The 13,140-nt window shown below is 45.0% G+C and overlaps 1 protein-coding gene across 3 annotated transcripts in view; it reads left to right on the top strand.

Annotated features, from left to right (window-relative positions):
* Positions 1 to 13,140, top strand: part of LOC102748739 (DIS3-like exonuclease 2) — a 161,559-nt gene that overhangs the window by 40,874 nt on the left and 107,545 nt on the right. For all 3 annotated transcript variants that reach the window (XR_014143331.1, XM_081813389.1, XM_081813388.1), the window contains exon 3: positions 11,521 to 11,633. Coding sequence is in view for 2 of the 3 variants with exons in the window: in XM_081813389.1 (XP_081669515.1) it covers positions 11,521 to 11,633 (113 nt within the window). In the remaining variant the exon portion in view is untranslated. The remainder of the gene's footprint in view (positions 1 to 11,520; positions 11,634 to 13,140) is intronic.

Below are 13,140 nucleotides of genomic sequence, written 5' to 3'. Positions count from 1 at the left end.
GATTACCTAAGTGTATTCACTTTGTAAAAATTCACTGAGCTGTATACTTGTGGTTTATATACTTTATGTATTTTATGCCTCAATAAAAAGTTTATTTTAGGGGCATCTGGCTGGCTCAGTCAGTAGAGCATGCAACTCTTGATCTTGGAGTTATGAGTTCAAGCCTCATGTTGGGTGTAGAGATTACTTTTTTAAAAAAGTTTAAGAAGTGAAGAGACACACAAAAGTAGAAACCACCCAAATGTCTGTCAACTCATGAATAGTTAAATAAATGTGGTATTTCCATACAGTGGAACATTATTCAGTCATAAAAAGAAATGAAGGACTGACACGTGCTACAACATGGAAAGACCTGGAAAACATTGTTAGATAAAAGAAGACAATCACAAAAGACCACATACTATCCCATTCCATTTATAAGAGATGTCCAGAATAGGCACATCTGTAGAGACAGAGTAGATTAGTGGTGGCCTAGGGCTGGGAAGGTTGGGGAGAAATAGGAAGTGGCTGAAAACAGATGTGCAGTTTCTTTTGGGGATGATGAAATGTTCTAAAATTGATGGTGCTGATGGTGGCACAACTGTGCATATCCTAAAACTGTACACTTCGAATGAGTGAATGGTATAGTACGTGAATTTGATCTCCATAGAGCTGCTAAGAAACAAGAAGTCAAGGGGACTGATCATCGTGGGATGATTAAAACCCTTCAGGAAACAGCCAGACCTCATGGCCCTGTGGTACGATAGTTACGAACATTGACAGTAGAGTCCAACAGTGTTCTAATGCAGGCTCCACTGTTCACTGTGTGACATTGGGCGAGTCCCCTCACCTCTCTGAGCCTGAATATCTTCACCTATAAAACCTGAAAATCCATAGTACCTACCCCATAGAACTTCTGTGCAGTAGATTCCTTTAATCGAGAAATAATGGAATATTTTATGTGCCAGTATTTTATGTGCCAGGTCCAGTCAGTGATAACTGTGGTTATAATTAACCAGGAGGTTTTGCATCTGAACAGGTTTTGCATCTAACTCCATTTTGGTGACCAAGTGACGAGTAAATTTGAGAGTACATGCTGGGGACTGGACTCTTTTGCCCTACTCTACCACATCAGCATCTACTGCAAAATACAAAAGAAATATTTGTATTAAGGACCCTAAGTTATTAATAATGAATTATATCCTGCTATTAAAAAAAAGGAAATAGGGGCACCTGGGTTGCTCAGTCGTTAAGCGTCTGCCTTCGGCTCAGGTCACGATCCCAGGATCCTGGAATCGAGCCCCGCATCGGGCTCCCTGCTCCGCAGGAAGCCTGCTTCTCCCTCTCCCACTCCCCCTGCTTGTGTTCCCTCTCTCGCTGTGTCTCTCTCTGTCAAATAAATAAATAAAATCTTTAAAAAAAAAAAAAAAGGAAATATATAATACATTTTTAGAGGATTTCCATCCAGAAGTGTTAAAACTATTAAGGGTTGATAATTAAAGTATTGGCATTCAGGTACCTAGAAAATTTAGCAATTCAAAATGCTTTATATGAAAACTAAATTAAAACTGTAATTGATATATGTATATTCATAAGTAGAAAGTGACTGTTGGTTGCAGGTTTTTTATTTCAGTGAATATTTACTGTCACCATAAAGGAGTCACTTTTGGCTATATTGAAAATCACACTGTCTTCTACCTATTTGTCTTAAAGTGTGTGTTCTGCAAAGTAAATGTATGATCCTTTAAAAACTGGTACAGTGAGAGTACTTGTAGCATTATAGGGGTTAAGAAAGAAGCAATTACAAATTAGTTGGGTACCTGATACTAAGACGCAAATCCCATAAAGTAGTAATCAAGGGCTGAGGCTTGGGAGCCAGACCTTGATGCAAGGTGTCTGACCTCCCTGGGCCTGTTTCCTCATCTGTAGGAAGAGATCTGTCTCACAGCATTGTGAGGATTAGATGAGTTAATATAAACAAAGGAAGCAGTTAGTGTGCTATTGTTGGGGGACAACCAGGAAGGTGAATTCCTATCATAAGCTCATAAGCATGCATAAATGACAGATATAATTTCTTGTTAACTTGGGGGATCAGAAAATGGTTCCTTCTTTGTGCAAAAGAGATTAATTAGCAAAACCGAGTAATTAGATCCAAAAAAGAGCGAGTTTGGTATGGCAAAAAAATAACAAGAAACTAAAAGAGCTTCTCCGGAATGCAAGAAAAACCATTAAAGGGTTTTGTCACAGGTCATAAAGCTTTTGAAAACGATTGCTTCTCCAAATTCAAGGTGAATATGAAAGCTGCTTTGATTTCAGCTGAAAGAAAGGCTGGGATCAGGCTAAGCAGTGGTTGGGAGCAGTTGCATTTAGTGAACAGGCATTTAAATACACAGAGATACTTAGATGTCTTTAAAACTTATTGACAATGGCACACCTCTTTTAAACTTGTCTATTAGAGACTATTAACTATATTTTGTAGAGAGGCTTTTTTAAAATAGAAAAAGCCACAAATGGGTGTGAAAACATGCTGAAGTCTGCTTTTCAAACCTATGTCTGTGGGAAACGGTCTGCTGGGATCGTGCACGCATTCCCCGCACACCACAGGCAGGAGAAAGGGTAGGTTCCCTGGGCTAGCCGCACACGCTGGACCTGGAATATAATGACAAAAGCCACAGGCTGCTGTAAACTGGAGTCACATTTCTGGTGGGAAAATAGTTGTTTCTTACGTAGAAGGAACATGCCTGCTCGTGCTGCTTCATTTACTGAGCTCACCTTTAATCGAAGTGGCCTGTGAAGTGCTTTCTTCACCCTTACCCGCCAGGAGACCTGTCAGGTGAGCTGCCACTGCTCACTGCCCCCTGCCCAGGCCAGCCAGTGGTGCTTTCTCTTGCTGTGTGGTGGGGAATCAGGGATCGGGAGGTGGCGGAGCAAGGACAGAGCGTGTTGTAGGTGTGTTTTTATTTGACTGAAAGAGAGAGAGAGAGAGGAAGGAAGGGAGGAAGGAAAGAAGGAAGGAAGGAGAAAAGAAGAAAGAAAGAAAGAAAAGAAAGAAAGGCTGTTAAACAATCCATTTATGATAGAAATATTAGAATTTACTCATAATCCTACCAGTCAGAGAAAACCATTGTTAACCATCTTGAGGTATTTCTTTCCAGCCATTTTTAAGCCGGGTTTGCATTTTTTATTTTATGTTTTTTATCTTTATTACTTTTCCAGACTTTGAAAGCTGGAAACATTGCAAATGTGTATAATGTAGAAAGGAACAGTCCCCATATCTTCAGCCTCCAGAAATCATCACTAGGGACATCTTAATTCTGCCCAGGCAGTAACCCTCTCCTGCCTCTATTGGCTTGTCCTTCTTTGAAAACTTGTAGCTAGTTTTACTTAATTGGATTTTTCCCTTTTAAACTTTTTTCTTTCCTTGGCTTCAGCCCCTGCAAACTTTTTTTTTTTGGATAGAGAATTTTGAACATGCACAGAAGTAGACAGAATAGTATAATGAAACTCCTTGTTCCTATCACCCAACCCTGGCAACCTTGAAACCATGACCAGTTCACCCCATCCACCCCCTATCCACCCCCCATCTACCCCACCCCCACTTCCACCCTTAATTATTCAGACCTACTAACTTTGAAACTACCTTCAAGGGTCCTTCTTGGCCCCTCTGACTTCACTGTCCTTTGGCGTTGAGGAAAAGACAAATGCCTGCCCTCCTTCACTCAGAGCTTTGCACGAGCCCGGGCTTCACGCTCCATCCCAGGCCTGACCGGCTGACCTGGGCTTTCCCCACTCACTTCTGAAACGCCTGGAAATTCCCAGACGTTGGGTGTGCCAGCCTCACATGTCCAGCTCCTCATTCTCTTTCCTGTTAATGAAGGAGGCCATTGCTCAAATCATTTGGAAGGGGAAAAGTGGAATTTACTACCTGGGTGTTCCTCTTCCATGCTGTTCATATAAATTTAAACTTAGATTCCTGAGCATTAGATTGAACATGACAAAAATTGCTGTGTGGGCAGTTTAGTTGAGTACTTGCAGATTGATAGAGCCCTTTGTAATAATGAAGGAAAAAGGTTCTCGAAGCTGCTTTAGTTCCAGAAGGTGAGCTCACCAGTTAAGGAGTTTGCAGCTAAAGGTCCTCATTAACCGTTTGCTGGATGGCAAAAGGAAAATTAAAAGAGACAATGTACAGACTCTTCAAATCCTGGCCTTCAGGAGGGTCTGAGAAATCCTCTTGTACAACCCCTGCCTCATGCATGGGTACCTTGCATTGCATTCAGATTTCCTTGTCCCAGAATTTTTTCCCTTTGACTCCTCTCAAGTTTATGAAATATCTTCAAACCATTGCCACGTCATGGCCATGGAGTCCTGCCATGGCTTGCTGTACCAGTGGTCAGCTTTTGTGTTTGATTACATAACCAAATACCACACAGAACTGGAAGACGTCAGAGTTTGAGTTGTCTCTCTTACCCAATCAGTGTTTCCATCAAAGCGAGAGGGAATTTGCTTACCCCAACTAAAAGATTGAGTTTATTGTGTGGCTACAAGGTGATCCAAGCCCAGTTGTTCCTCAGCTGTGAATCTGTCTCTGAAATGCTGGGGGCCAAACTAAGGCCGGGCCGCACCCTGGCTAGATGTGCTACCCTGAAGGACATCCGTCCTTCACTGCTGGGGAAGTCCAGACAGCAGAAAGTCCCTTTTTCTCCATTCTCTCAGTTGGATTCCCCTTCTTGAGCTTTCAGGACGCAGTTTTCTATCTCTCTTAAGGCTCATGTTGTTGGGAAGACTGGTCACAGGGTCAAGAGGGTGACCCAAGCAAGAGCATCATTTTCTCGTCACGTAGGCTGGATGGAGGCCGCCAGTCTGCGAGATGGGAAATCCAGTGTCTATGGCATCTATCACTGTGTCTCGTAGGTTATGCTTCTTTTCATCATCTACATTTGTTTGCCAAATGAAACATATTACTTCCCTGAAGGGTTGCTTAAATTTGTTTGCCCGGCAGCACCATTCCTAAGAGATTGTGTTCTTCTTCACTCCTTCTTTTCAGTTCAGTACGACCTGAGACCGCATTCACAGAAGCACGATGTGCAGAATGAAGAGGTGATAAAATGAGAAAGTGGAGGTGGTATATTTGCTTCTCTGCTTGCAATTCTCTAGAGGTTTCCCGCTGCACTTGAAGTAAAATCTAAATGCTTCATCCTGGCCCAGCAGGGCATCTCTCATTGGGGCTCCATCTACCTCACTGGCCTCCTAGGTTCCAGGTCTCCCCTTCTCTCTATACCTTCGATGCAGCCAACTTGCTCCCACCTTTGACCCTTTGCTCTGATTGTTCTGCCTGTGATGTACTCCCCCCGTGCCATCATGTGAGGTGGTCCTTTTTAGATGTACAGGTCTCTGTTTATTTCCTCAGAGAGACCTTTCTTAACTAAATCTGAGGTGGACCCCAGGCATTCTCATCACCTCAGCCTGTTTTATTTCCTTCAGAGTCCTTTTTACTGTCTTGAGTAATCTTACCATTTATTTGTTTGCTCGTTGTCTTTCTCTCCCCACTAGAACGTACGCCCCGCAAGAGAAGGGATCATGTCAATCTTGTTTACTTGTCCCCAGTAGCCTAGAAAAGTACCTCCCATGTAGTAGGAGCATAATAAGTGTTTGTTGAATGGCTAATTGAATGAATGAAGGTGGTTATCAGGAACATGTTTGGGGGAGGGTGTTGGAGGATTATGAAGTGACTCAAAGCCATTTAGCCTGAAGGAGAGAAGATCCAGGGGGGCACATGCTTTCAAAATACTTCAAAGCTGATGCCAACCCAAAAGCAGAGCCCAGCCCTGCTGGAAGAGATCTGCCACTGCACTCATTTCTCTTAGCCATGTTGCTGTCCTCTGAAGAGTTGGGCTTGTTCTGGGCAGCCCCATGGGGTAGAACTGGGCCAAAAAGTAGAAGCCATAGGAAGATGTATTTTGGCTATCTGAGGATGAACTGGACTATGCTGAGAAGTAGTGATTTCTAAGTCACCTGAGGTGTGCAAGCATAGATCGATCTCACTCTGGGAAGACCTGGTGTGGGGAGGACTCTGCACCATTAGACCAGGCAGCGTTTACACCCCCTTTTAGCCCAGAGTGGCAACAAGTCTACCCTGTATGTTGGTTATTTTCTTATTTGTTCAGGAAACATCAGACACTGACTATGTGCTTGGCCCTTTCCCTGCCCTTTGTGCAGATGACAGAGGGTGGGAGATAGATACCTCGTGACCTGCTCTCAGTAAGTAGGTGTTGAGCCCTGGTGAGGGGGGCAGGGCGGGTGGTGGTGCAGGGGAAGTGTAAGATGCTGTGGGAAGACACAGAGGATGGTCTAGGTCATAAGGGAAAGCCTGCCAGAGGGAGTGGGCTTTATGCAGTGGTCTGCGGGGCCAGTAGGAGGCGTCAGGAAGAGAAACAGGGTGACAGGGAGGTTTGTATTTTGGAAAGAGCATTATCTTCAGTGTGAAAAATGGGCTTGAGAAATGTCAGGGAGAACAACACAGAGGTTGTTAGATCTTCCTTCAAAGAAACAGTGGTGGCCCTGGCCACAGTGGGGATGGTGGGAAGAGGAGAGACCGGCAGATTTGGGTGATGGGTCGACACAGGCTGAGACAGGCCTAGTTTCTTTTAGGTGCAGGCAGTGATGGTGCCCCTTTTGCTTTAGTGGAGGTGATCCCACTTCCTGGGATGGAGAGCACGGGAAGAGACATGGTTTTGCTGGGAGTAGGGACTTTCAGAGGTGTGCATGTAAGGTACCTGTGGGACAGTTAAGGGGCATGTCAGTCTGGAGCTCAGAGAAGTCTAGGTTGGTGGCCCAGAATAAGGAGACCAAAGCACAGAGATGCTGCTTGAGCTCCTAGGAGTGGATGAGACAGTCCAGGGAGAGAGTAGGATTGCCAGAGAAGGCAGCTTAGGGCAGAGCTTGGAGGCACGCCAACGTGTAAGGGACAGGAGAGGAAGAGGAGCCTGAGAAGGAGCAGTCCCACTGTCACACATGCTCAAGCTGAGGGAAGCGTGTGTCAAGGAGGGAGAGATCAGTAGGCCTTGGGTGCCCTGTAAGGTCAGATCAAGTCAGGCCTGAAAAGTTTGGGATTCAGCAACACGAAGGCCATTAGTGACCCAGACAAAAGCAGCTATTTTTTGCTGGTGAGGTACATTTGGCCACATTGTTCCCTGACATTCTGGATTAAAAGCAGTGCCCTTCTGGGTCAAGAAGAGTCCGTCACCGCTGTCTGGTCTTAGCAGTGGGTAAAAGTGAATTCAAGTCACCCGAGTCTGGAAGGCCCTGGTCACACTGCTCACTCCTCGGAGGGTAGCCTGGGACGTCCCCGCCCACACTAATGGCACAGCCCTTTCAGCTGCTGAGGACAGTCACTCTGTCGCTAGCTGAGGAGGACTGACAGCTGAGGAAGGAAGCTAGAAACTTAGACAGCAGTAGTTGGATCCTAAGGACTCACAGTTAAGTCGACCAGTTGCTGTACAGCCAGGCTGTGCGTGGCAAAGGGGAGCGGCCTTCGAGGGAACCGAGAGAGACGACAGGGACAGGGATGTGGCTGCGGACAAGGCTGGGAAAGTCACCAGCAGGATTTCTGAATCCCCGGCCACGAATGGCTTCTGTTGCATCTCCCTAGAGATGGGGAGCGATTTTGAGCTGTGACCCACTGAGATGAAGAATTGGGTTGTGTCATCTTGTCTTGGAGTGTGTGTGTGTGCGGGGGCGGGGGGGCGGTAATCAAAGGAGCAAAGACTCTGAATCTGACCTGGTTTTGAATCCAGGGGTGATTACTTCCTTACTAGGCAGGTAACCTTGGACAAGTGACTCGGAACCTCTCTGAGCCTCAGATGATTCATCTGTGAAATTCAGTTTATGTGCCTGTGTCAAAATTAGATGAATGTATGTGGAGCCCTGGCACGAAGAAGACATGGAATAAACAGCCACTACTGCTTCCTCCTTATCGTGTTTATGACCACCGTGGCCAGCATTGTGTTCGTGTCGCTGTTACTCATTACAGGGCGCTTTCACGTGTTCTCGCTGAAGTGACAAGAGCTCTTCAGAAGTGGCTTCAGGTCGTGAGCTCCCCACCCTCAAGGATGTGTCAGGGGCCACCTGGCAGGGACACTGTTGGAAAGTGGCTGAACTGGCTGGGAGGCTGGCTTACACAAGGTGGTTTTTAAGCCGCTGCTTTTGGTTCTATTTGTGTTTTAATTGGATGAAGCAGCCTGATGTCCTCTCAGGTTCATTCCAAGGAGCATTTGTATTCATTTAAGTTCATGAGCACTGAGCAAAGGCAAGCCAGACATGGCTGGCCTTGGGGACTCTGCCTCCCTCTGCCTCCCCAGCTCTTCAGAACTTTCAGGGCTTACCTTAGCCCCGGTTGATGAAACCTTTTTCATGTAAAAAAAATTTTTTTTAAAGAATCCTTTTTTATGGAAGACAGTATTTTTTTTTAAATATCACATTGATCCTAAATGTCTTGGCAGCAGATACTACAGAACATTTGGATTTTTATTTTCTCTCTCATAGAATAAAACCTTCAGTGCCACTACCTCAAGAGTTCTGCAAGTTCATATTATGTAAATACATGTAATAAAATATTTACTTAGGGTTTCCACAAAAGAAGGTCCAAAGGAGAGAATAAGAGAGCTTCTCTTTGCTGGTCTTAGAGGCTCTGCTGGGAATTCTGAGTGAAATTTAAGCCTCTGAAATATGTTTTGATTGGCCTCCTTCATGTTTTATCTCCTGTAATGAACTCTTTGTCAGTTTGTCAATTTTAACTAAGGACAGAAAGTTCATGTGTAGTAATAACACACAGACCGAATTTAAAATTATGGTTTATATCATGATGTAATAATCCTCTCTTTTCCTTTAGTCAATATTTACCTGTTAGGCTAATATATTATAATTTTAACTTCAAAAGAAGACACTTTATTTTACCTTCCCCAAGTGTTGGTTTTAGATACTTGTAATATCAAAATTGGAAGTTGAGCCGTCTGAGACTCTTGGCCACATCGTCTTAGGGTTGAGTTCCTCGATCATCGCAGGGCAGGTGTCCCTGCTCCCAGTGACCCAACAACTGTGAACTCTGAGCCACACTGGTTTCTCTCTGCTTTCCAGAAGGCCCCTCTCCTCTGTGGGAAGTGGGTCTATTATATTATCCCACAGCCTCCAAGATCTCTTAGACAGTCTTCGGTTTTCCCCAATGTATTAATGTTACAGGACTAGGCAGAAAAGCCCACTGAATGCCCCATAGGAGGGTAGTCCCTGTAGATGAGGAATGGCGAATCTTAAATTCTGTTCTGTCCCTGAACCCCTTATTTTAACCACCCCATGCTTAAAGAATTTTCCATTTAAAAAAAAACTGAGAGAAGAAGGGTCCCCCAAAGAAGAAGGAATAGGGGGATAATAAATGGCTACAAAATTTGCAGATAAAATGTGTGATACTTTAGGACTGACTGTGTAGGCAGCCAGGAGCAAGTAGTGATGTGCTCTGCAGAAGCTCTTCTGAGTCAACTTGGGTGTCAGTCAGGATTCTTCCTGTGAGTCATAACTGAAAAGGAACTGATTGATTCATGAACTGCCAAGTCCATAGGTAGACTAGTTTCAAGTTCATCTGGATCCTGGAGTTCAAACAAGGCCATCATGATTCTCCCTTTATTTCCTAGACCTATTAATCTCTATATTGGCATGATTGTTTGGCAAAGATGTTTCCTTGGCAGCTCCTGACTTATGCCGGTCCTTACTGTCCAGGGTCCCAGCAGAGAGATCCTCTTTCCTGAAGTTACTATGAATAAGGATGGGGTATAGTGGAATTACATCAAGCATATATTTAAAGATTTTATTTATTTATTTTAAAGAGAGGCGTGCGTGCGAGTGGGGGTAGGAGTAGAGGGTGGGGAGGCAGAGGGAGAGGGAGAGAGGATCTAAAGCATTCTCCCCGCTCAGAGTGGAGCCCGACGTGGGGCTCCATCTCACGACGAGATCATGACCCAAGCTGAAACCAAGAGTTGGATGCTCAATCGACTGAGCCATCCAGGCACCCCGAGCATATATTTAAATTTGAGCAAATTCACCTTTATGTTGATATCATCAGTGTACCTCTGTCTGCCCATGATGCGCTCATCATACTGTACCCCTACTTTACATATGTCCTCTTTTTTGTATTCCGTCCGCTCTGTCCATTCTCATATACGTATGTAAGAGTGTTTGTGTATAATCATATATGCTCTATTTGAGAGCTGGTTTATGGGATGTTCAAGAGTAAATCTTAAATTTATAACCTAACCACCCCCTCAACCCCACTTTAAGTGTAGTTCCACCAGCCTACGTCACGTGCCCATCTCTTTGGCAGAACTGGTAGGCAGGGCCCACTCCACCAGAAAGGGACAGGGCAATTCTGTGAGGGGAAAAAAGTAGGTCTTTTACCAGAAAGGAAAAAACAGTAGGCAAACAAACCAATTATTAATTCATTCACTCAACAGGTATTTGTTGAGTGCCTGCTATTTGTCTGGCATTCTTCTAGGTACTGGGCCTAGACCGGTAAACTTTACACAAAGGCTCTGCCTTCCTGGAGCTTACATTGTAGGGAGAGAGGCAGACAGTAAATATGTAAGCCGATAAAAATACACTGTGATCTCTGGCAGAGATGAGTGCTCTGAAGAAAAGACCATGGTAATCATCTTCACTTATGGATTAGGTGCTTTGACAGTGCAGGTAGAAGAAACAGAGGGCAGAGAATCTCCTCTTGTTCCCAGATTCTCTTTGAATTGATCCTTATAAGGTGAGAAGGATTTTGATAGGCAGGTCCTGTTGAGATGATCCCAAACATAAGAAAAAACCATGAGCCAAGCAGACATGTCAGTGGGATGAGGTAAGGTATGTTCTGGGAGTGGAAAGAGGTTTCCCATGACGGCTGCATGCAGACATGTGGAGGGGGGAGCTGGAAGGCTGGCAAGGCAAGTTGGGGTGAGACCAAGCGAGGACGTGGCTTACAGGTTAAGGAGTGGCATCACCAGGTCCCTGGCTGAGAAAATTCCAGGCCACAGTGTGCAGGGCTAAGTAAGAAGGCAGAATCAAGGTAGGAAGGCCAGGTATAGGGCTCGACATAAAGGCTGTGCTCGGAATGGACAGGAAGAGCAGAGACTTCAGAGGCAGAGTCCACAGGAATCGGGGACTCCCTCATTTCTAGTGCCCCGAAAGGGCTCATTCACCATCCAAAATGAGACTGCTTTGGCAAGTCTGCTGATGTTTACAAACACAAGAGGCCTTTAGAAACAGGAAACATCTTGCAAAGATGATTAATGTTGTTTCTTGAGGATAAAAATCTCACCATCTGCTAGTATATAGTGAGGAAAGTAACCACGCAAATCACCGGGGGCAGATGGAATCCCCAGCAAGACTGGAAACGGTGACCTGCACCTCAAGTCCCGGGGCCTCCGAGAGTGCCATGCAGTCTCGGGAGGGATTCCTGGGAGGGATGGCCTTGCCTTCTGCACCACACTGATCAGCCTCCTTCTGCATTTACAGGCAACTTTGAAGTGGGGGTTCACATTGCGGATGTCAGCTATTTTGTTCCCGAGGGATCCCCCCTGGATAAAGTGGCTGCTGAGAGAGCTACAAGCGTCTACTTAGTTCAGAAGGTAAGTATCAGTCTCCAGTTTCTTGGATTGAAGGACATCCTATTTGGTCTCCTTCCTTTGCTTGTCTCTTTTTTTACCAAAAAAAGAAAAAAAAAAAGTCATGAGGAACAGCAATCTTGTCTGAACATCTTTTCCCACATCCAGTGAGATCTTAAAAAAAATGGTTTTGTCTCCCTACAATGTAAGCTCCAGCAAGTGTTTCCCCTCGGTGGTTGCATGTTTTCCTTATATATTCAAGAGGAACCATACCATGGCAAGACACAGGGACCCGTCTCAGGTTTCAGACTGGCCCTGCCACCTGAGTAACTCAGACAGGTGCTCATGTTCAGAAGGAAATGAGGGAAAGTAACTGCTTTCAAGCTGTTGTTCCAAAGCAGGGCTCAGCAAACTTGGCCCACACCAGCCACAGTTTTTATAAAGTGTTTTTGCAACGCAGCCACGTGCTGTAATGTGGCATTTTAATGTCTATGGCATTGTCACAGTATGACAGAATGGAATGAAATGCTTTTGAGAAAAAGCTTCAACCCCTGTTCGAATCTGCTCCTGCCTTGCCCTCTACAAGATAACCTGGAATCTCAGAGATGGAAAAGGATTTCACCAGAGAAGATCTATAGATGACAAATACACATGTGAAAAGATGCTCCACATCATACGTTATCAGGGAAATGTAAATTAAAATAACAGCATGTCCCACCCAAAAAAACAGGGAACTCTTGGGTACCCATCAACTGCAGCTCGAACAAGTAAGTCGCGTGGGTTCACACCGTAGGACTAGAGAGCCCAAGTGGTGGGGGGGACTGCCCGTGATTCTTCATCTGGGTCCTGATTACATGAGCTTTCACTTAGTGAAAAGGTACAGACTTTCCCTTTATGACTCGTGCACTTGTGTGTGTGTGTATTATACTTAAATAAAACTGTTTTCAGGCGCCTGGGTGGCTCAGTGGTTAAGCAACTGCCTTCGGCTCAGGTCATGATCCTGGGTTCCTGGGATCGAGCCCCGCATCGGGCTCCCTGCTCGGTGGGAAGCCTGCTTCTCCCTCTCCCGCTCCCCCTGCTTGTGTTCCCTCTCTCGCTGTGTCTCTCTCTGTCAAACAAATAAAATCTTTAAAAAAAAAAAAAATGATTTCATTTTGAAGCTTTTTGGGCGATGACTTTCGCTCCACTCTGGCTCCTTTTAGTGTAGGTACCCGGCCTACGCAGACAAAGGAACAACTCAAAAGCCAGGCCCCTCAATCACAGCTTAGCTCTCCTGAGAACAGGGCTCTGATATTTGTACATTGTTTACACTTAATATAACCTCAGGTTAAAGATATCCCGTCCATGCCTCCTGCCCCAAAAATGGAGTTGGCCAGCTCTGGCCTTTGCCTGGCCCAAGGCCTCTGAGGGAAGGGAGATCAGACTCCAAAATCCCTTATATCTACAAAACTGTGATGTTATGAGGGAAAGAGAAACAGAAGTGGCAATCTCTTAGACTTTCAAGACCACAGAAAGTGAATACATGTGAACT

The sequence above is a fragment of the Leptonychotes weddellii genome, chromosome 3 (assembly GCF_054177405.1).
Source record: "Leptonychotes weddellii isolate Sample4059 chromosome 3, ASM5417740v2, whole genome shotgun sequence".
Classification (NCBI taxonomy): Eukaryota; Metazoa; Chordata; class Mammalia; order Carnivora; family Phocidae; genus Leptonychotes; species Leptonychotes weddellii.
Note: the sequence above shows the minus strand (reverse complement) of the source record. Positions and strands in the feature narration are given on the sequence as shown.